Raw genomic sequence first — 23622 nt, 5'->3', positions numbered from 1 at the left:
AAAGACAACACACAGATTATATTCCACCAAATATAAGCAGGGGGCAATCCCCCCTGCACCCCCCATGTGTGGCGCTGTGCCCCCCACACCCCCTGCTACATATATATATATCAACTCCAAGATTGCAGCTCACTACACTAAAGTGCAATATCGGAGTTTATATATTTAATTAGCAGGGGGTGTGGGGGGGTTTGGGGGTGCAGCCCCCCCCTGCCCATACTTGGTGAAAACTGCTATCTTTTGTCTTGTGTGTGTTTTTGTGCGTCATTTTTTGTGTTCTGTATATTTTCGGTCTTATGGGTTTCAGGCTTTTGAGTTTTCAAGCTTATGAAATTTCAGGCTTTTAGTCTTTCGGCTTATGCAATTCAGGCTTGTGATCATTCAGGCTTCTGAAGTGAAACCATATATGTATATATATATATATATATATATATATGTATATATATATATATATATATATATATATATATATATATATGTATATATGTATATATATATATATATATATATATATACACACACACACACACACACACACACACACACACACACACACACACATACATATGTATGTACACACAGGCACACACACCCATACATACATGTATCTTACATACAACAATGGTTATAACCATGTGTCATCCAATGAAAAGAGGCAATTCGGCATATCAAAGGTATCCACTTGCATATCTAGCCTTTATGTAGCTGTATTATCTATGCTCGCTCACTCACCACATATTTTAATTGTTTTTTGCATAATTGGTGTTTCACTGGTCTGCTACCCTCTTAATGAAGAAATTCCTCTGCATTTAAATCTCAGATTTAATTACTACAAGTTGACAATTCTGCACTCCCTCTTCATGTCCTGCCTTACTTTTCACTCTTTGCCTACAGCAAACCCTCTTCAATTTCAGTAAAACAGGTCATATTTTGTTTCTTCCTTCTATCTTCCACACTGTATTTGTTTAGAGATGTCATTTTTGTATCCTTCCTCTCTGTGTTTTTAGCCTTCTGATCTTATATTTTTACCCACTTTGAAACCACATGGCTCATCCAAATGTCCATCTTCCGATTGAGGATACATAATTACATGCACTATTTTCAGTAATGATTTCTATCAGTACAACACTAACACAACGTTTCCAAATTCTGACATCACTGAGTAGTAAATTTATTAGTAAATACAATATTTAAAGAGTTGTATTTAAATTTTATCATAGAAAGATCATGTCACTTAACTATATTCTTGACAGTATTGTTTTGATAGGCTTAAAGTAGGTCAACTGAATTCCACATGTAATTCTAGATTAAAAAATAAATAGATATTTTGCTGTCAGACTATACCAAAACTGTAAATTCAAATAAACATTAGCAGTAAATGTACACAACCCATTCTTGGCTGTGGCTTATTGCTGATCAACAGTACATCTTTAATAGTGATGTTAAGTTTGAATATTTTTAAATCTTTCCCTAACTGAGGCTTGTATTCATTTGCAGGTGCTCTGTTTGGCTTGACTCTTTTGTTAAATGGCAGAGATTTAGGAATCTCCCTTTCAGATACAGCAGAAGATCACAAGTGGGGCATTATCTTCACAGTTTTGGGAGTGATCTTAATGGATTTCAGTGCTGACTCTGCTGATAACCCAAGCCATGCCTATATGATGGATGTCTGCTGTCCAGAGGATCAGGACAGAGGACTGAACATTCATGCTCTAATAGCAGGTGAGTTTACTTCAAGTCAGTACTTTAGAGAACTAAATGTGCACTTTATTGTGTCCTGTGATAACTGACATTTTATTTGTATCTCATCCCATTGTATATAAGTAAATAAATACTAAAGGTCCTGGTTATCAAATGTTTCCTAGTCATCTTTCCAAAGTGAGTACCATGCTGAGGGTACTATCGTGACAGAAATTCAAGTTGGTAAGACATATCTGATTCCCTGTCTTCATATTTGCAGGTGACTCCCACATTCTGGGGTACATTAGTAAATGATTCTATCATGCCAGCTTGTAGTGTTTATCTGTTTATAAAATGTAAGTCCTTTGAGTATTTGAGGATCCTTTTTTTTCTTCAAAGGAATAGGAGGTCTAGTAAAATTAGAGCTTTTGTGGTTTGAAAGACAAGACACAGAGCATGACTGAGTGGTCTGTAAGAGACCAACTACAGAAAGAGACCTGACAGTCTCGCTGGATAACTAAGGGTCTTGTGGAATTGATCTGTTTAGTTATGTACTTCTGAAGTCACTCACTTGTATTAATATATTAGAGAAATATACCCCAAAAAGGACATTATATTCAATAGTGGATCTTAAGAAAGATGTTAGAGGAGACTTGAGACTTCAGTTGATGTAGCAGAAATGCATTTAGAAAATAGATGAGGCAGATAGAAATCATTATGAACTACTACAGAGACGTGAGAATTAAAAGGTAAGGAATTATCAACAAGAAGAAATCATTATGAACTACTACAGAGACATGAGAATTAAAATATAAGGAATTTTCAACAAGAAGAAATCATTATGAACTACTACAGAGACATGAGAATTAAAAGATGAAGAATTATCAACAAAAAGAAATCATTAAGAACTACTACAAAGATATGAGAATTAAAATATAAGGGGATTATCAACAAATATGCCTAGATCCCTTGTGACAACCTTTGATTAGAGAGCTGTGTTGCCCATATGGCATGATATATAAAATTTTGTTTATCAAAATGAACTATGCTACATTTTTCACATTCAGTTTGAGACCCATGGTCTTTGCATAAGTTGCTAATGTATTCATACACATGTTGGAGCAATTGTGAGTCAGTGGAGGAATAAATAATAATAATACCTAATTTACAGTTGTCTGCAAACTTAGATAACCATAGGCTAGGAGTACTGGTCTGCATGTCTGAGAAAAAGATGCCAAATAGGTGAAGTCCCAGCAATGACACCCGTAGTACAACAGCTGTATCTGTTTTTTGCTTTCAGAAGTGGCAGTTGTAAGTCTAATCATTTGGGCTCAGTCAGAAAACCACTAAGCTATCCACTGCACAACATATTGATTTGTATTCAGACTTCCAAGTTTATCAATAATACTTGTATGTGGAACAGTGTTAAAGGCCTTGGTCAGGTCCAGATGTGTTGTATGCACTGCACAACTACTGTTCATACCTTCAACTGACTGCTTCAAAGAAATTAACAAGGTTAAAGATGCAGAATCTGCCTCTGACAAAGCTGAATTCATGAGAGTCCAGAGTTAGGAGATTTTCAATGCTCAGATTAATGAGGTCTGAGATAATGTATTCCATAGCTTTATGTATGAGGTTTGGGAGAATGAGGGTTGTATAGTTACCAGGATCAATGTTTGGGCCACCCTTGTGACAGTATTATGATTATTGTTTTCTAGGCTTTGGGAAAGTAACCAGTAGAGAGAATTAGATTAGAGTATTTGATAAGCTGTATTTGGTACTGATAATCATGCAGCCTGGTATGTTATCAGGGCCACTGAATTAAATACTCTTAACATTTTAGAAGGCTGAGAGGACTTGTTCCATAGTAATTGTAGGAGGTGGCTGGGACTGTGGAATCTTTGGAATAGCAATAACTGTGGGTGGAACAAAAGTTTCACTAAAGTTAAGTCAAAGTCAAAGTAAACTTTATTGTCACTTAGAACTACACACATGTAGCCTAAACAAAATTTTGTGCATCAGCTCAATTCTTAAGATTACAAAGGAAAGTGAAACAACACATACAAATAGAGGAATAAACATAACTAACAAATACAATACTACTCCCAATACACACAAGAAAGAGCAGAGACATTTACCAACACTCATGTATGAAAACAATACCCTCCCTGAGTTAAATTAGCTACCCTATTTAAAGTAATACAAAACACACTACAGTTTGAAATGCCTAAGTTATTTGTCTAATACTGCACTTGAGTGGGATAAATAATTCTGACTATGGATATAATAAGTAAATATTGCACTTGCTTGGAATATATGTAAGTATACAGTGGATATAAAAAGTGTACGCACCCCTGTTAAAATGCCAGGTTTTTGTGATACAAAAAAAATGAGACCACAATAAATCATTTCAAAATTTTTCCCACCTTTAATGTGACCTATAACCTGTACAATTCAGTTGAAAAACAAACAGATCAGTTAGGGGAAAAAATATAAAAACTAAAAAACGTACAATATGATGGTTGCATAAGTGTGCACACCGTTAAACTAATACTTTGTTGTGTGCACACCCTTAAACTAATACTTTGTTGAAGCACCTTTTGATTTAATTACAACATTCAGTTTTCTTGGGTGCATACCTGCCATCAATTAAAGAAACTTTGATTAACCCCAAATAAACTTCAGCTGTCCTAGTAGGATTTTCCTGACATTTACTCAGCTGCCTGCTACAGGAAAAGTCATGGTTCGCAGAGAGCTTACAAAACATCAAAGGGATCTCATTGTTGACAGGTATCAGTCAGGAGAAGGGTACAAAAACATTTCCACAGCATTGGCTATACCATGGAACACAGTGAAGACAGTCATCAAAAAGTGGAGAAAATATGGGACAACAGTGACGTTGCAAAGAACTGCACATCCCTCCAAAATTGATGAAATGACAAGATGAAAACTGGTCAGGGAGGCTGCCAAGAGAACTACAGCAACACTAAAGGAACTGCAGGAATTTTTGGCAAGTACTGGTTATGTACTACATGTGACAATAATCTCCCATATTCTCAATATGTCTGGACTATGGGTAGGGTTGCAAGATGGAAGCCTTTTCTTACACAGAAAAATATCCAAACCTAGCTAAAATTTGCAAAACAATACATCGTCTCCCAAAAGCATGTGGAAACGTGTTATGGTCTGATGAGACCAAGGTTGAACTTTTTGGCCACAATTCCAAAAGGTACGTTTGGCGCAAAAACAACACTTCGCATCACCATCACCACAGTGAAGCATGGTGGTGGCATTGGGGTTGCTTTCCTTCAGCTGGAACTGGCGCTTTAGTCAAGGTGGAGTGGAATTATGAACAGTTCCAAATACCAGTCACTTTTGGCCCAAAACCTTCAGGCATAGGTTCATAGGTTCATAGATTAGTACTAAGCTAACTGCCCTTGCAAGCCATTTTAAGCCTAGCCAATTATCTCGTGTGAGACTCAAACCCTGCTAGAAAGCTGAAGATAAGAGAAATTTCACCTTTCAACATGACAATGACCCCAAGCATACTTCCAAATCAACAAAAGAATGGTTTCACCAGAAGGAAATTAAAGTTTTGGAATGGCCCAACCAGATCCCAGACCTAAATCCAAAAGAAAATCTGTGGTGTGGCCTGAAGAGATGCCCTTGCAATGTGACGGATTTAGAGCACTTTTGCAAGGAAGAGTGGGCAAATATTGCCAAGTCAAGATGTGCTATGCTGATAGACTCCTACCCAAGAAGACTGAATGTTGTAATTAAATCAAAAGGTGCTTCAACAAAGTATTAGTTTAAGGGTGTGCACAAACAACAAAGTATTAGTTTAAGGGTGTGCACACTTATGCAACCAGCGTATTGTATGTTTTTAATTTTTTATATTTTTTCCCCTAACAGCTTTGTTTGTTTTTCAATTGAATTGTACAGGTTATAGGTCACATTAAAGGTGGGAAAGTTTTGAAATGATTTATTGTGGTCGCATTTTTTATATCACAAAAAAATGGCATTCTAACAGGGGTGTGTACACTTTTTATATCCACTTTATATTGCACAAATAAATAAAAATTGACTTATGTGTCCAGACCCCTGGGACTAGTGCCCTAATTCAGAAGTCTAATCACTGTAGGGTAGAAACTGTTGCTGAAACTTGTAGTCCTGCAGCTGATACTGTGATATTTCCTGCGCAATGCCAGATGCTTAAACAGTCCATGTGCAGGATGCGTGTTGTCCTGTATTATTTTGGTGACCTTTCAGATGCTTCTTGCAGAATAAAGATGTTGTATCGATGGAAAACTGGAACCTGTTACATTCTCTGCAACCCTCACCACTCTTTGTAGCACCTTCCTTTCTGTAACTGTGCAGCTTCCAAACCACACTGTGAAGTTGCAGGTGAGGATGCTCTCTACTGCATCTCTATAGAAGGTGGAGAGAATTTGAGGAGGAAGCCTAACTTTTTTTAGTCAACTTAAAAAACTGGAGGCATTGGTGCACTTTCTTAACCAGTTGGCTAGTGTTTCTCGACCATGAGAAATCCTCTGATATATGTAACCCTCTCCACACTCTCAGCATTGATCGTGAGCACTAGGTGGTTTGTTCTCCTTTTCCTGAAGTCAATGATTATCTCTTTGGTCTTGCTTACATTCAGGCCTAGGTTGTTCCCCTCGCACCAACTGATGAGAGATGCCACCTCCTCACTGTATGTCCTTTCACCCTCCTTTGTGATAAGCCCCATGACTGTGGTGTGATCAGCAAACTTGATGATATGGCTGGACTTGTGCTTAGCATAGCAGTCATGGGTCAGGAAGGTGAATGACAGTGGGCTGAGAACATATCCTTGGGGAACCCTGGTGTTAATCGTGATTCACTTTGATGTGTTCTTAACTGAACACACCCTCTGTGGTGTCTCAATCCGGAAGACTAGGATCCAGTTACAGAGATGTTTACTGATTCCTAATGTGCCAGTTTTTCTATCAGCGGCGTTGGTACCACCGTACTAAATGCAGAGCTGAAGTCTATGAACAGAATCCTCACATAGTTGTCTTTGCCCTCTAAATGCTCAAGGGAGATGTGTAGTGCTACTTATATGGCATCAGCCGTGGATTGGTTAGCTGTGTACGCAGTCTGCAGGGGGTCAAAATCAGGAAGCTGGCTTGATGAAAGATGCTTTTTAATAAGCCGCTCAAAACATTTCATAACAGTGGATGTCAGAGTGACTGGTATGTAGTCATTAGGGCTGGAGGGAGTGGTTTTCTTAGGTAGTGGGATGATGTTAGCTTCCTTGTAGCATGCGAGTACTTTTGCCATGGCAAGAGAGGTGTTAAATATTTCCTTGAGCACTGTGCGTAGTTAATCAGCACAGTCTTTTAACACCTTGCCCAGTATGTTGTCTGGGCCAGCAGCCTTCCTGGGGTTCACTCTCCATAGCTCTCTTCTTACCTCCTCTGTGCTGAGGCTGAGCACTGCATCCTTCTCATCAGTGGGTAGGTTTAGTGCCAACTTGTTGTTTCTTTCCTCAAATCTACCAAATAAGATGTTCAAACTGTCCAGGAATTCAGTGCTGTCCTCACACTGTGCTGACCTCATTTTGTAGTCATTGATCTCCTATATGCCTTGCCACAGTCTCCTTGTATCCTTCATATCTTCAAAGTGGCTCTGTACCTTTCTGCCATACTCCCTCTTAGCCTACTTTATACCCCTCCTCAGATTACTTCTTGCTACACTTAGGATGGCTTTGTCCTTAGCCCTGTAAGTTACGTTACTCTCCTTCAGAAGCTCATATAGCTTAGAGGTGAGCCATGGCTTCTGGTTAGCTCTAATAGTTATACTCTTGGTATTTGTTACCCTATCAACACAGTTTGAAATGTATGCCTCACCATCTCAGTGTATTCACCAATGTTCAGATGCTGATTCACTGTAGCTGCCTCCTTGAACATATCCCAGTTGGTTCTTTCAAAGCAGTCTTGGAGGGGTCTCCATAGAACACCCTCAGACCATACCCTGATTTGCGTCTTTGTGGGTTTCTCTCTAACCAGTGCAGGTTTGTAAGCTGGTGATAGCAAGATGGTATAATGGTCACTAAATTTGTTAGCTATGAAATCACCTATTTCCTATGGACAAAGTGGCCAGTATTCTTGCGGAGTAGCTCAGAAAATTGTTGGGTGTTAGTTCATAACTTCCTGCATATTTAAGGAAAGACTTGTGGTTATTTTTGTTTTTTTGTGGTTATATCAAGTTTGTATTCAACTTTGAGCTTCGTAATGGTACCCTTATGCTCTTTGGTAGTTTTAAATGTGCTCTTAAAGTGAGAAGAATATGACCTCTTACAAGCATTAACATTATCTCCCATTCTTGTTATATAGTTTATTTATATGTGCATTCCTCCACAGAGTCCTGTTTTTACATTTCACGTTGTGTTTGCTGCAGACAAGGACTGCCTTATCACTGCAGTTAATGAAGCTGCAGTGGAAGCTGGAACCACAGGCAGTGGCTTTAGTAATGGGGTCCATCTGAAGAGGAGGGTGAGGGCTAATGTGAGATGTAAGTCGTCAAGTAATCCCTAAGCAGAAAAGTATTTGCAGAGGACGTTCCACCTGTTTTAAAAGAAAAAGTCCCCCATACTGGAGGGTTCCTAGCTGAAACACTAAAGCTCCTAAGGGAGAACTCAACACCTATCTGTCTGGAGGCTCATGGTCCATTGGCAGTGAGGCCAGCATGATATGGTTAGAGGTCTTTGTTTGAGCCTAAATGAGAGCTAGCATTATCCTTTTTCTTCTGGCTTGAATTTAACAAGAGAAGATGATACATATGGAGGTGTGCAAGAAAAAGCTATATTTGTGAGGACAAAACCAAGGATATTTGGTCCCCTAGTAGGGTCATTAACTATTTGTACAAGGGAGTTAGCATTTATACTGTCAAGGAGGCATTGGGCCTGCCAACCATTACAGGTGTAGGACAACAAGTTTATTGACAGATCATTTGTAGACTGTAACACAGCAAAAGAAAATGTAGTTAAAAAGTCAGATAATCAAGAAGATGGCAGTAGGTCAAATAATTTAAGAATTACTGGGCTTCCAACATTGCTGGAGGGCTTAATCAAGTGGTACATCTGAAGCATCAGTTTCACGCATTGGTTGGCAACAACTCTATCTGCATAATACAACAAGCCTACTGGATTAAATTGAAGCTCCCTGCAAAGCCTTCTTATTTGTAGAATGTTAAACTTCAAAAAAAAGGGCAGGATTCTGTCTCTCTCTCCACAATTCATAAAAATGGAGAAAAAGTTAAATTAAGGCACCACCCAGTGCACCCATTGCAAATACAACAGTACTGTGTCACTCAACTAATTAACAAATGTAAGGAGGTAGCCAGCCCTGTAGCATAGAGGGATTAAGCCCAAACTACATGCTTTATAAATCTGGAAAAGCCAAAAGACTTTTTTTTCCTGAAAGAAGCAAAACCAGTCTTGTATGCAATGTTGGGATATAATTTTTCCACAGATATTATGACCAAGAGGAACTTGGGGCTTTAGACTGGTACTATAAACAGGGACCACAATAAAACAAATAAAAATGCCAGTTGCCTACCAGAATTCTATAGCAGTCTTGGTTAGAGAACCAGAGACCAAAGACAAAGTAAAATATGCTGGGATTTGCATTGTGACTTTTGAAGCATGCCTTCAGGTTCTTCTTTTGGGTTGGGAGGATGGCCTAATGGGTAAGGTGTTTGCCTTACAAACACAAGGTGCAGGGTTTGAGTCTCACAAGGTATAATTGGCTAAGCTTAAATGGCTTGCAAGGGCAGTTAGCTTAGTACTAATCTATGAACCTATGAACCTCATGTCACAAAGATACATTTAATGTAGTCTAAACTACTCAAAGTCTATATTGTAAAGCTGAATTCTCTGGAATTTCTGAGTACCACATGGCATGCAAATTACTGTAGGAGGTTCATTAGCATTAAGGACACCCCATCTTCTTTTTAAAAGTTAGAAAACATGTCTTTGTACCCATGAGGAGCCTGCTTTAAGTTACACTATTTGAAGCAAATTAACATTAAGACTACAACAGTCATGCAGACTTCCAAGATGGCGGCACACTGATCAGCAGAGTAACTCTACCAGCATGACAACAGAAACTGATTAATAACAGCCAGTGATATTGTCAGCTTGAATAAAATTCAGTTACTGGCTAGTAGGCACACTGCGTGGATGCCAGTAAAGAAGAAATTTAGAGAAGCTGAAAGAAAATCAACCAGAAAAGATGAAGAGAAAAGGGGTGAACTGTCAAACAGAAGGGTATTTTTGCTTTTCATTCTTCCGATGGCAGGGCTGATACAGAGACTTTGCTAGTGAAGCCTTTTCCATTGTTCTAGAGGAACATGCTTGAGAGAAAAGAAACAAGTGCAGGAGGTGAATAAATGTTGACTGTAAAGCATCAATAACATTTGTAAAATATGGCTTTGCAAGAAAAAGTGGCTGAGAAAGACTGGACTTTTGTTGAATTTGTTAAACTTGGGGGAATGACAGGCATATACCCCACTTCATGTCATTAATGTTTGGAAGGACACTAGAAGAAAAAAGGAGGGAAAAGTAACTGGTAAGTAAAACAATCTTTGTTCATAACAGTATTTGTATGAAACATTTTTATCATATAAATTACATGATGATGATATAGTAAAGTATTTTAAGTGGATTTTGCATGTGTTAATGATATTAAAGTGCTTTTTTTTCTTTCTTTTCTTCTCCCTTTTTATTTATTCATTTTATTATTATTTTTTTTGTGGATATTTCATAGCCAGTATGTGAAAGTAACCTCCAATATGGATGAATGATGCTGTAACAATGCAACATTTTGAAAAGCATAACCCAAAGATGGCAGGCTTGGTCATGTATTCCTAATAGTTTTAAATTAACAATGACAAAGAAGTCTTTGCTGTATTTCTGGCAGATTTTTAAGTATAACTTAGTAGATTTTAGGCCATTAGCTGCTAACATGATCTTAGTAGATTTTAGGCCATTAGCTGCTAACATGATTTAACTTACGGCCCTGTGATTGTTTCTCTCAGTCGCACTTACACTCTGTATGACTCAAAAGTCAGTTGGCCAGGTAGTGCTCCCAGGTTGGTCGTGAAAGAAGCACTTGTGCCTTGTGGATCTTACTTGGTTAAAATGAATAGTCACAGCTTTAGCAGTTAACACTAATCTGTTTGTGAATATAATGATAATGTGATAATCGCAGACATAGTATTTAACTAACGTATATATGCTCACGATATGGATGCCAAGAAATTCACCTCAAGAGAGAGAGCCAAGCTCATGAGGTGAATCTTGGTATCATGTCAGATCACATAATAAGGATTATGACTGGAGAGACCAAATCATAATTATTTTGTGGAGCTTTAAAAGTGTAGAAGCATGAAGTGTTTTCTGGATTACAAAACCTCTGTTAATCCATAGCATAAGATCCAAGCTTAACAGTGCTTTGAGGTGCATATTAAAAGCTTGATAAGCACCTTTCTGACACAAGCTTGTCTTTTTTTTCCATTGTTGGAGTGTAATAGTGGCACTCCATGCACTACCTTATTGTTTTATTTATTATTTGATTTGGTTTTAATATATATAAGAGTGCATATTAAGTTTTTTTACTCAAAGTAAAGGAATAAGCTAAATTTATGTTAAAGCAATTGTTCTGACTCTGCCCATTAATGTATTAGTCATGAAGACAGTATGTAGATGGGAGATATTTTTATCTGTCCATAAAACAATTTTGATGCATTATTAATCAATAATATTAGGGATCAGTTTTTCTTTTTCATCTTATAAATATTAATCTACATGTTTATACACACACACACACACACACACACACACACACACACACACACACACACACACACACACAGAATCTCTTTAGATAACAGATTTTTTTTCTTTTTGGTAATGTGTCTCATCTCAATTTAGTGTTAATATTCTGTATTTAAAGTTTAGTGGTTCACTGCTAACTAATTAAAGACATGAGCAGAATTTAAAACATGAATAATCCAAATAAGACAATGATACAGAATTCTTTCTTTTTTTTCAACATTTCCAGGCTTAGGAGGAGGATTTGGCTACATTATTGGTGGAATCAACTGGGAAACAACACAGTTTGGTCGATCTATGGGAGGCCAGCTACGAGTGATCTATTTTTTCACAGCAATAACGCTGAGTGTTTCATTAGCCATAACTTTAATGAGTATCCCAGAGAAACCTCTCAAACCCATTAGCCAGAAGAAAGTGATGAAGAGCCCAAGTCTTCCTCTTCCGCCATCACCGCCTGTCTTTTTTGAGGAAAATGGAGGTCCAGATCAAAACAACCACTACTCTACTCATCTCTATGCAAGCTGGACTACACCGGTCTCTCCTCAAAGCCCATTAACCCCAAAATATGGGAGCTTCATTAGCCGGGACAACTCATTAACTGGGCTTAATGAGTTTGCATCATCATTTGGGACATCAAACATTGACAGTGTACTAATAGACTGCTACACAGGAGTTGGTGATAACTATTTAGGGGTCCGTGCTGGAACTCACAGGCATCCACTGAGTATGAGCCTTCCAAGAATCCCACCTCAGGATGACAGGGGACTAGGCAAGGGTGGAACCCTCAGAACTCCAAGTTTGGGTGATGATGGTTTTGTAGTAGGCTCACTGGATGCCCCCAAGCCACGTTCATCAGGAATTCTCAAGAGACCCCAGTCACTAGCCCTCCCGGATGCACTCTCAGGAAATAATACTGAAACTGGCCGAAGACGGACTGTGACATTTAGCCAACAGGTAAAAAGTTACAGTAGCATTCTTCTGCTTCTATAGAATATTAATTATCCAAATACCATCTTTGCTACAGAGTTTGTACTGTTTTTAAAAGTTTATCAAGAGCAGTATAGTAAATTATACTGGTCTATTTTTAGAAAATATTTTGTAGATTATTATTAAAATAACAGACAAGTGGCTGTCAATGTATGGTACTACTTTTTAACCATTATTTCAAACTTCAAAAATGTTTTCATTTCATCTGAAGTTTGTGACCAATGGATGATAAAACCCAATAGCTCCAAAACTGATTTTATTATTTGCACTGAATGCTATTCTGTACAATCGTAATTTTATGTAAATGTCATTGATCTGCCTTTATTTCTGGTCTGCATTTTCTAATTGTGTTTGGTAATTGAATAGACCGTCTTCTAAATATTAGTAATCAGAGTGTTTTATTATAAGTATTTCTACTAGGAGAATACAAAGTAAGGTATAATAGTACAAGTTTAGTACATTAGTACAGAATTTTAATTTTACTGTATTTAACTGACTTTCATTCATTGAGCCTCACTCTTGCTTGTGAGGTGATTAGGTTTCAGTTTTGTAACCCCTTACAAAGCAGTGTGTTTATGAAAAGGTGGACAAAGTCACAAGCCCTTTCACAAGACCTTGATAACTAATAAAATGTCACAATTGCTAGTCGTATTCTTAACATGCTAAACATATCCTTTCTTTGGCCAAGGTATCTTTTTCTGTCTGTGTTATAACTGTAGCCTTAAATAATACACAGCTGACTCAGGCAATATTGTCTCAAAACTACAACAACAAAAAAAAAAAACAGGACAAGATTTATTTAAAAGAAGCATCTAGTTGATTCTAGGTATTTTATACTTGCAGTGCATTTTCAGTAGATAATTCTCTGTAAAGCATTAGTACAAAATTATCAGCATTGGTAAACAAAACAAAGCACTGAATCATGTGCTCATTAAGGGAGCAGTGAAGAAATATTTAAGATGATTTCTCCTAAAATACTTATTTAGAATAGTAAACTCAACGTAACACTGATGGAAATTGACAGGAAGACCACCTAGATTACTTTCCAGCCAATGTGAATGCCTTAAGAGTAAAGTAGAAATGTATATGCAGTTTCTATTAGGTCGGTTATACTCTAGGAACGTTATGTGCTAGGCACAACTGGTATAGGTGTGTTGACAGGTCTCAGTGGAGTCAGCATATTAGTAGGTATGAGCAGTAGTCATTTGTTTCTACCCCTGAAACAAGGTGAGATATTACTAGACATTAGATGTGGTGCCATGTTATTTGGCAGGAATGGAGTCAATGTTACTATACATGAATGTGGCTAGTAAGACATTAGGCTTGAGTGGTGGTGTGTTATTAGACATGAGTGATGTTGTGATTACTACTCATGATTAGTGGTAGTAGTGCATCAGCAGATATGATTGGCAGGGGTCTGTTACTAGACCACACATCTGGTGGCTGTGTATTACCAGACTTGAATGATGATGGTACATTACTAAACATGAGTGGTGGTGGTCTGTTACTAGGCATGAGTGATACATTAGTAGATATGATTGGTGGTATTCTGTTACTAGACCTCAAAACTGGAGATTGTGTGTTACGGGACTTGAATGATGATGGTACATTACTAGACATGAGTGGTGGTGGTCTGTTACTAGACATGAGTGATACATTAGTAGATATGATTAGTGGTGGTTTGTTACTAGACCTCATGTCTGGAGAGTTTGTGTCACAAGACTTAAATGATGATGGTACATTACTAGACATGAGTTTTGCTGGACTGTTACTAGACATGAGTGATACATTAGTAGTGATGGTACATTACTAGACATGAGTGGTGGTGGTCTGTTACTAGACATGACATTACTAGACATGAGTTTTGCTGGACTGTTACTAGACATGACTAGTGCTGGTGTTACTACTCATCATGTCTTGTAGTGGTATATTGCTAGCTATAATTATTAGTGGTCTCTTACTAGATATGATTGGTGGTCAGATACTAGACATGAGTGATGATGGGGTTACTATGCATGATTAGTGGTAGTGGTACAGAAGCAGATATGATTGGTGGTGATCTGTTACTAGTCCTCATGTCTGGTGGTTGTGAGTTACCAGACTTGAATGATGATGGTACATTACTAGATATGAGTGGTGGTGGACTGTTACTAGACATGAGTGATGGAGGTTACTACACATGATTAGTGGTAGTGTTACATTAGCAGCTATGGTTGGTGGGGGTCTGTTTCTAGACCTCATGTCTGGTGGTTGTGTGTTACCAGACTTGAATGATGATAGTACATTACTAGACATGAGTGATGGTGGGGTACTACACATTATTAGTGGTAGTGGTACATTAGCAAATATGATTGGTGGTGGTTTGTTACTAGACATGAGTGATACATTAGAAGATATGAGTGGTGATGGTCTGTTACTAGACCTTGCGTCTGGTGGTAGTGTGTTACCAGATTTGAATGATGATGGTACATTACTGGATATGAGGGGTGGTGGTCTGTTACCACACATGGGTGGTGGTTATGGTGTTACTACCATGATACGTAGTAGTGGTACATTAGCAGATATGGTTGATGGGATTCTGTTACTAAACCTCATGATTAGAGATTGTGTGTTACCAGACTTGAATGATGATGGTATATTACTAGACATGATTGGTAGTAGTGGAGTATTACTAGACATGATTAGACATGGTCTGTTAATAGATGTGAATGGTGATGGTGTTATTACTCATCATGGCTGGTGGTATTATATTACCACTTAAAGAAATCCCAATCCCTCCGAGCTACACGCTGTAATGACCTACACCTTGTCACCACAATAAACAGAACATGCTGGAGGGATAGATTCCTGTCCCAGAGACTTCCCATACTCTGGAATAAACTGCCTATCTATATCAAACAAAGCTCCTCATTAGCACTCTTCAAGAAAAATCTTGATGATTGGATCCTCTATGGCTCTGCTCGACAGTGGCACAGGAAAATAATTTTCTTGGGTGGCAAAAGCCAGTTTGGCTGGGCTTGTATAGGCCCCTTGGCCGATAGCCTAGTACCTACCTATGAACTAGCTATGACTTTTAGTGGTCTGTTTCTAGATATGAGTGGTGATGGTCTATTATCACACATGAGTGATGGGTCTGGTGTTACTACCATGATAGGTGGTGGTGGTACATTCGCAGATATGGTTGGTGAGGGTCTGTTACTAAACCTCACGAATGGAGAGTGTGTGTTACCAGACTTGAATGATGATGGTCTATTACTAGACATGAGTGGTGCTGGTCTGTTACTAGACATGACTTGTCATGGTGCATTAATAGGTGTGAGTCTGCTGGTGTTACTACTCATCATGGTTGGTAGTGGTGTATTAATAGCTATAATTATCAGTGGTCTCTTACTAGATATGAGTGGTGCTGGTCTGTTACTAGACATAAGTGATGGTGGGGTTACTACCCATGATTAGTGGTAGTGGTACATTAGCAGATATGAATGGTGGTGGTCTGTTACTAGACCTCATACCTGGTGATTGTGTATTATCAGACTTAAATGATGATGGCACACTACTAGACATGAGTGATGGTGGGGTGGCTGCACATGATTAGCTGTAATGGTACATTACCAGATATGATTGGTGGTGGTCTGTTACTGGACATGAGTGATGGTGGGGTTACTACTCATGATTGGAGGTAGTGGTACATTAGCAGATATGGTTAGTGGGGGTCTGTTACTAGACCTCATGTCTGGTGGTTGTGTGTTACCAGGCTTGAATGATGATGGTACATTACTAGACATGAGTGATGGTGGGGTTACTACACATTATTAGCGGTAGTGGTACATTAGCAGATATGATTAGTGGCAGTCTGTTACTAGACATGAGTGATACATTAGTAGATATGAGTGGTGTGGGGCTGTTACTTGACATGAGTGGTAGTTGTGTGTTACCAGACTTGGATGATGACGGTATATTACTAGAAATGATTGGTGGCGATGGAGTATTACTAGACATGACTAGTCACGGTATGTTAATAGATGAGAGTAGTGATGGTGTTATTACTCATCATGGCTGGTAGTAGTATATTACTAGATACAATTATTAGTTGTATATTACTAGAAATGAGTGGTAATATGTGTAACTAGACTAGACTTGAGTAGTGGTGATGTTTTACTGGGTATGGGTGGTGAAGCTGTATTACCAAATGACTGGTGTTGGTTTAACTAGACATGGGTAGTGGGTGGTATGATTCTGGACATGGCTAGCTAGCATGAGTTATGAGGTATGGGTGATTGTGATACTTTACTTGATATGGTTTGCAGTAATGTGTTACTAGGTATATGTGGTGGTGGTGATGATGTTATGAGGCTTGGGTTATTGTGGCATTTTACTTGATACGGTTTGCGATGCTTTGTTACTGGACATGTGTGGTGCCGATGGTGTTACAAGGCATTGGTGATTGGGGTATTTTAATTTATATGGTTTGCGATGGTATATTACTAGACATGTGATGGTGGTTGTGGTACTACTCATAACGATTGTATGTTACCAGGCATGATTAATAGTGTGTATGTATATATATATATATATATATATATATATATATATATATATATATAGATATAGATAGATATATATACACATGTTGTTAGACATGAGCAGTGTTGCTATATTTTACTAGTCATAAGTAATGATAGCATGTTATTAGGAATGGCTGGCATTGGTATGTTACTAGGTATAAGTAGTTTTAGCATGTTACAAGACATAAGTAGAGGTGGTATCTTACAGTACATGACTGGCAATTTAAGTTTAGCCTAATAACTACCTGTGAGGTTACTGAACTTAAGTGGTGGCATTATGTTACAAAACAAGATTGGTGATTTCACTTTACTTTACTAGACTAGAATGGTGACATTATGGTACTAGGCATAAATTGTGTCATTCAGTTGCTAGGCAAGATCTGAGTTACCTATCCCTAGGCAAGAGCGGATACAGTATGTTACCAGTTATAAGAGGTGGGATTACGTTGTTAGGCATGAGTTGTGCTGGTATGTTGCTAAGCACAAGCGCCTTCTTTGTGTCACTAAATATGAGTTGTGTTGCTAGACAGCAGTATGTTACTAGTATGAGTTGTGGCAGTATGTTAATAGATGTGAATTCTGGTGTTACGTTGCTAGGCAAAACTGACACTCGCGTGTTACCAAGCTTGAGAAGTTTCATTCTGTTACAAGGTATACATGGTGATTGTATGTCACTAGATATGTGGTGCAAGTTTGTTATTAAGTATGAATGAACAATTGGAGATACCACAAAGGTTCCTCACAAGGAAAATTCAAGGTCTTCAGCGTTTCTCCTATGTGGATCGGCTGAATGACTGTTACTTTATTCTGTTTCATACAGAGTACTCGGAGGCAATCTCTGCCTTGTGTATAGGTCAAACCCTGCTTTATTGGAAATGCTGCATACCCGCAATGCAAATGGCACACGGCTTACTCGCTCTAAAGACCTTATCCCGGTATGTGACATTAATACAACATGCTGGAGGCACAGATTTGTCAACCAGAGGTTACCACACCTTTGAAACAGACTCCCACTTCATGTGAAACAGAGCACCTCATTGGCCCTCTTCAAACGTAATCTGGACGATTGGATGGGTAACCGTAAATTCATCTCAGGGGTTTCACCTGTGTCTCTATTGGACAGGGGTAATAGGTGCTGATCATGAAAACAAGGGTAACTTGACTAGGCTTGTAAAGGTCCTAGGGCCTTTGGCCTAGTAACTACTTATGATCCTATAACATATTGTCACTCCCGGTAGTGTGTCACTAGGGGTGAGAGGCTGAGATTTGTTGCTTGTCAGCAACAGGGACAGTATTTTACTAGCTAGGAGTGGCTGGATTTTGTTACTAGACATAAGTGGGGTAGTATTGTACTAGGTAGGAATGGCTGGAGTTTGTTGATGGGCATAAGCATGGTCAATATTTTACTAGGTTGCAGCTGCCAAAGAAATATACAGGTAATGAATTCAGCACTGGGCTGTTACGAGGTATTTGACAGGGATAAAACTTTAAGTAATTGATTGATTACTAGTTGGAATGAAAGAAAAATATGCATGGTGACAAAGGAGAAATGGCAAGGCAATAAAGGGTAATCCTCAACAGATGATATCAGAAGCCACTATCATAATATAAGAGCACAAGATAATTTAGTCAGGTAATTGTGTTTGGGGCACAGATATTTGTGACTCAGGTGGTACTGGAATATGTGGAACACAATACAGCTTTCATACTACAACCTCCTGCTCAAATTCAGTTCTGTGTTGGTCACAAAAACATGCTTTGGTCAGGTGACCCTGTAGCACCCACTGTAACAGGGCACTATGATAGTACAGTGGCTAAGGTCTCTGTCTGACACCTTCAGGATCCAGGGTTTCTCTGGTCATTGTCTATTTGAAGTTTGCCTCTTCTCTCTATATCTGCATGGGTTTTCTCCAAGTTAACCCTGTTTCCTACCTCCCAAAAACATGCTGAGTGATTGGCTACTGTAATGTGTTCATTTATTTAGCATTTGTTAGCCAAGTAATTGAGCTGACAGAAGGACTCTTCTCAGTTACAGTTAAGCCATAAGGAGGAGCCAGTACATATACCTTATAATGAAAAAATATGAAGAATTATTCCGAAAGGTCTATGTGAGGTGTACATCTTACAGTAATCATTCAGAATTCAGAGAATGCCATAACATGGGACTTTAGCATGAAGATGTGCATTACTGGTGTTGGCTGTCACCACAGCCATGCTAAATGCTAATGATGCATTCCAGGAGTGAGACATGTGCTTATTAGCTATGCTCTCTCCCTCAGAACTGCTTGCAGGAGGTTCATAGGTATATACTATGCTAATGCCCACCAGGACCACTATAAGCCTAGCCGTGCAACCCAAACCAATTGTGTCCCTAGATATCATGGGCATTTAATAGGAGGGGTGTGTTAGTTAGGAAATTTCTATATGTTATGTGGGGGTGCTATGTTAGTTTGGGCATTACTTTCTGCCTCTGTCAGTCAAAGACATGGGCTCCAGACCAGGGGTGACTTTCCAATTTCTCATCCATTGGTCAAGCTTAAATAGGGTTAGGGATGGACTCTTCTTCACAAGAATGGGGAGCCTGTTCCAAAGCATGGGGAGCCTCTGAGACATATGAGTATATCTGTCTCACCAACATGTCTATTTATGTCACAAGCAAAACTTAAATTCTTAGATCTAGTGAGTCTGATGCTGTTCATTTTGTAGAAGTGCAAAAGGTCCATCAAAGCTGTAGCCGAGGATTCCTTGAATGCCAGGGCATAGATAGCCTCTCAGTAGCCGTAGAAGACTAAGTATAGTGATAGGGCATTAAGGCAATCTATATAGGACAATGTGTTTATACCCTGGATTCTAATGGTAAGGAACCATTGTGGGTGTTTCATCTGTTGTATATGTCTGGTCAGGTACATGATATGTCTTGTCAGGTACATGCCGAAGGGGCCATTATACTCAATGATGGGTCTGATAAGGGCTGAATAAAGTAGCACTTTGATTTCCTTGAAACTGGATGGGATGCCCTTGCTTTTATGTTGGATTAATTATTTTCTTACTACCTTGGCCACATGTTTCTCAAAGGCCAGATTACTGTCTATATATGTTCCAGAGTCACTTACACAGTAGAGTGAATCAGAGAGGTCAGCTGGGTAAATGAACATGGCCCCTCATGGCCGCTTATGTTAACAAACATGGGCAGAAGCTCATGTTCACCCATCACAGTAGAGGTAAATGCCAGGGAGCTTAAAGGACAGGTAGTGTTGGGGGTTGGTTATGTACAAGTGGTATGTCTGGTGCTGTGGTGTATTGGTAAGTCGGTGTGTCTGCCTGGGAGGTCATAGCAGGGCAGGGTTAGTAATGGGATAGGGTAGTTTTGTATGTGTGTATTGTTGTGGTTATGGGTGAATGTGTCTGTTAGTGCAGTTGGGTGGGAGGCTGTGTGTGTGTGTGTGTGTGTGTGTGTGTGTGTGTGTGTGTGTGTGTGTGTGTGTGCGTGTGCGTGTGAATGAATGCGTCTGTCAGTGCAATTGGGTGGGGGTCTAGGTGTGTGTGTGTGTGTGTGTGTGTGTGTGTGTGTGTGTGTGTGTGTGTGTGTGTGTGTGTGTGTGTGTGTGTGTGTGTGTATGTATACATGTGATAATGTGTTTGTTTGTGTGGGAGGGGCTGTCAAATCTCCACACAACCCCAGAACTCAAGGACAAATCCTGCAAAATTGGTGGGGAAGGGGACACTAGACAGGGGGGATAACTTCAAACATTGTACCTTAATGGCAGCTAGAGATGAGAGAACAGTAGACACCAGGGATAACTTTAAACATCATGCTTTAATGGCTGTTAGCGTCAGGAGAACACTAGATATCAGGGATAACTTTAAATATTGTACCTTAATGGCATTTAGGATTGAGAGGAACTGTGCCTTAATGTCATATAAAAAAAAGCCTGGGTCTGAGAAAGGATAATCTTCATATAATGCCTGAAAGGCACTTAGTAATCTTCATATTATGTCTGATAAGCAATTAGAGAAAAAAATAAAAATGCCATGAGCTGGGGGAAACACTAGATACTAGAGATATTCTACATAGCATGCCCTAAAGGCACTAAAAGATTCAAACTCTGCATTCTCCCACCTCAAACAGTCTCCTGTACCACCACTGTACACCAGGGATACTAGCAAATATTACCAATGCGCTTAAAAAAAAGTAAAGTAAAAGGGAGAAAAGATAATAAACCCAGCACCCTTCATACACAAAGCAGCAGCATTCACATACTAGTTAATGTAGCGGCGATTATTGTACTTTATAAGAAGTAAGAAGCTCTGATGTATGGCATGACTCAATGATTGCAAGAAAAACAGCAGGAGTGTGTGTGTGTGTGTGTGTGTGTGTGTGTGTGTGTGTGTGTGTGTGTGTGTGTGTGTGTGTGTGTGTATCAATATTAAGTCAGGAAGAACACTAGATGGCACCAATGAGTATTGTAAAAGAAGTACTTGCACGCAGTTAGCAAGTTACTAGGGGGACATAATGAACACTAAGAGAAATGAAACACTAATGTCTGGCATTATTAACTGAATGTAGGATCTGTGATTTAAGACTCATGACAGTTAAGGGAATTCAAAGACATGCAAATTAGATGATGGTCTTTCTTCTTTGCAACTCATATGTCTCTGAATCATTAAATACCACATCACGGAAACAGTTCCATTTTACTGAAGTCCTTACTCCAAGCAATGTTTTTTTTCTGAATCTCTGATATAGATTATCAGAAAACAGAGTGCCATAAACATAATCAAAAAATTCAACATTATATACGTTTTTACATAATTATATTTAGTTATTTTACTACACGGAGTATGCCATTGTCATTCATTTGAAGAGCATGCAAATATTAATGTCATCCTGGTTTATTTAACAATTGTACAGTAGATCCCTTCTAGTGGGTCTTTAAAAGTTTCTTCCAGAACCGTTCCGCATTGACAGTATTTCTCAGTTAATTAAGTAGTTCAATCCAACTAGCAATAATTTGTTTTGAAAAAGCTTTACATTTTCATAAGATGAATGCAGAACTTTCTAACTGTAATCTTTGTTGACTTTGAAGAAACTACATTGACTTTTTTTGTCAATTTGTTTGTTTCTAAAGGTAAACAATAACCATTATGGAACACTATCACAGTTACAGTACTCATCAGAAGTGGAGCTCTTGCTGTCACAGGAAGCCTTGGTGATTTAGTTTAAGTTGCAGTGATGCTCCTGATCAGTGACTAAATAATAAACCATAGGATTTTATTTTCTGTTGTTTCTATTGAAGCAGTTTTTTGTGTAGACTGAAGAGCTACAATTGAAGTACATTCTGTTCATGGGCAATGAATATTTGCCATTAATTTCCTTGTTACTGTATATAATAGGTTAGCAATCTTGTAAAATATCTTTAATTGTTATAATACTTTGTTAACTATTGTTTCTTCATGAAAAGTGAAATATAAAGGCCTAAATAATTGTTGTCTCTTGACATTTGGAAGTGAATTTCCAATAGGATCTTTAAAATAGTGCCAGATTTTTCTAAGCCTTTGAGGGGTCCCAGGTAGCATGGTGGTAGTTTTGGAGAAGTTTTTAATTCTGAGGTTATTTTTTGTACAGCCAACTAGTTAATAAGTTTGAGATGTTTTGCAAGAAGCATTGAAGACGTGCAATAAAACAATGTCATCTTCATAGAGAATTCAATTAATATTGCTGTGGTGTGGTGCCTGGTCATTAGTAAAGATCAAGAAAAGTAATGGATCCCAAACTGATCGTTGTAGTACCCCTGCTACAGAATGACCTGTCTGTGATCTTAGGTTACCCAGAACAAATTGGAAAGGTCTGATAGGGGATTCTTAAACCAAGACATTAATTCACTTGAGCAGTTGTTAAGTTTGATAACTTAGTAGCAGATTGCGGTTCACTGGTTCAAAGGACCTCTTTATATCAATAAGTAAAGGCCTGCAATATGGTCTTTTTCCATTTTATTCAAAACACTATTTGTATATGTCAAAATGTCAGTAGTTGTATTGTGGTTTTAATGAAAAGCATGTTGGTTTGAGGAAAATAAGCCATACATGTAAATATGTAAAATTATGTGACTATAGCTATTTTCTAGCAATTTAGCTATTGAGCACATTTTTAGCATTACGCCTAAAAGTATTAGCTGAAAATGGAGTAGGAATTTTGGGAAGAAGCTTTATTAAGGTATGTTAAAAACATATGGAAGAAGTCATGCCTTTAGTAAAAGTATTAAAAATATAGGTAACGGGCTTAGCAAGAAAAGAGCTGCTCTTTTTAAGATAGAAGCAATATGTGCTCAATGATAGAGTTAGTGATAAGATATATTATTTAGCACCTATACGACTTGCTTAACGTAACACTAGTTTGTTTAAAGTAGAAGAAGGGAGTGCCAAACAGTTGAAAAATATGAAATTTTGTTTTAAACACCTTTATTAAATTATCACTTAAGACACAGGCAAACAGGCATTTACAGAAAAGAAAAACTA

General features: G+C 38.3%; 1 protein-coding gene across 4 annotated transcripts in view; it reads left to right on the top strand.

The window, feature by feature from the left end:
* SLC45A1 (solute carrier family 45 member 1) overlaps positions 1-23622 on the top strand; it is an 834426-nt gene that overhangs the window by 270828 nt on the left and 539976 nt on the right. For all 4 annotated transcript variants that reach the window (XM_044063063.1, XM_044063066.1, XM_044063065.1 and 1 more), the window contains exons 4-5: positions 1498-1722; positions 11784-12508. In XM_044063063.1, the coding sequence (XP_043918998.1) occupies positions 1498-1722; positions 11784-12508 (950 nt within the window). The remainder of the gene's footprint in view (positions 1-1497; positions 1723-11783; positions 12509-23622) is intronic.

This window comes from Protopterus annectens, chromosome 2.part1 (assembly GCF_019279795.1).
Source record: "Protopterus annectens isolate FY-2018-M chromosome 2.part1, PAN1.0, whole genome shotgun sequence".
NCBI lineage: Eukaryota > Metazoa > Chordata > Ceratodontiformes > Protopteridae > Protopterus > Protopterus annectens.
The sequence above is the reverse complement of the archived record's forward strand: the minus strand, read 5'-3'. Positions and strand labels throughout refer to the sequence as shown.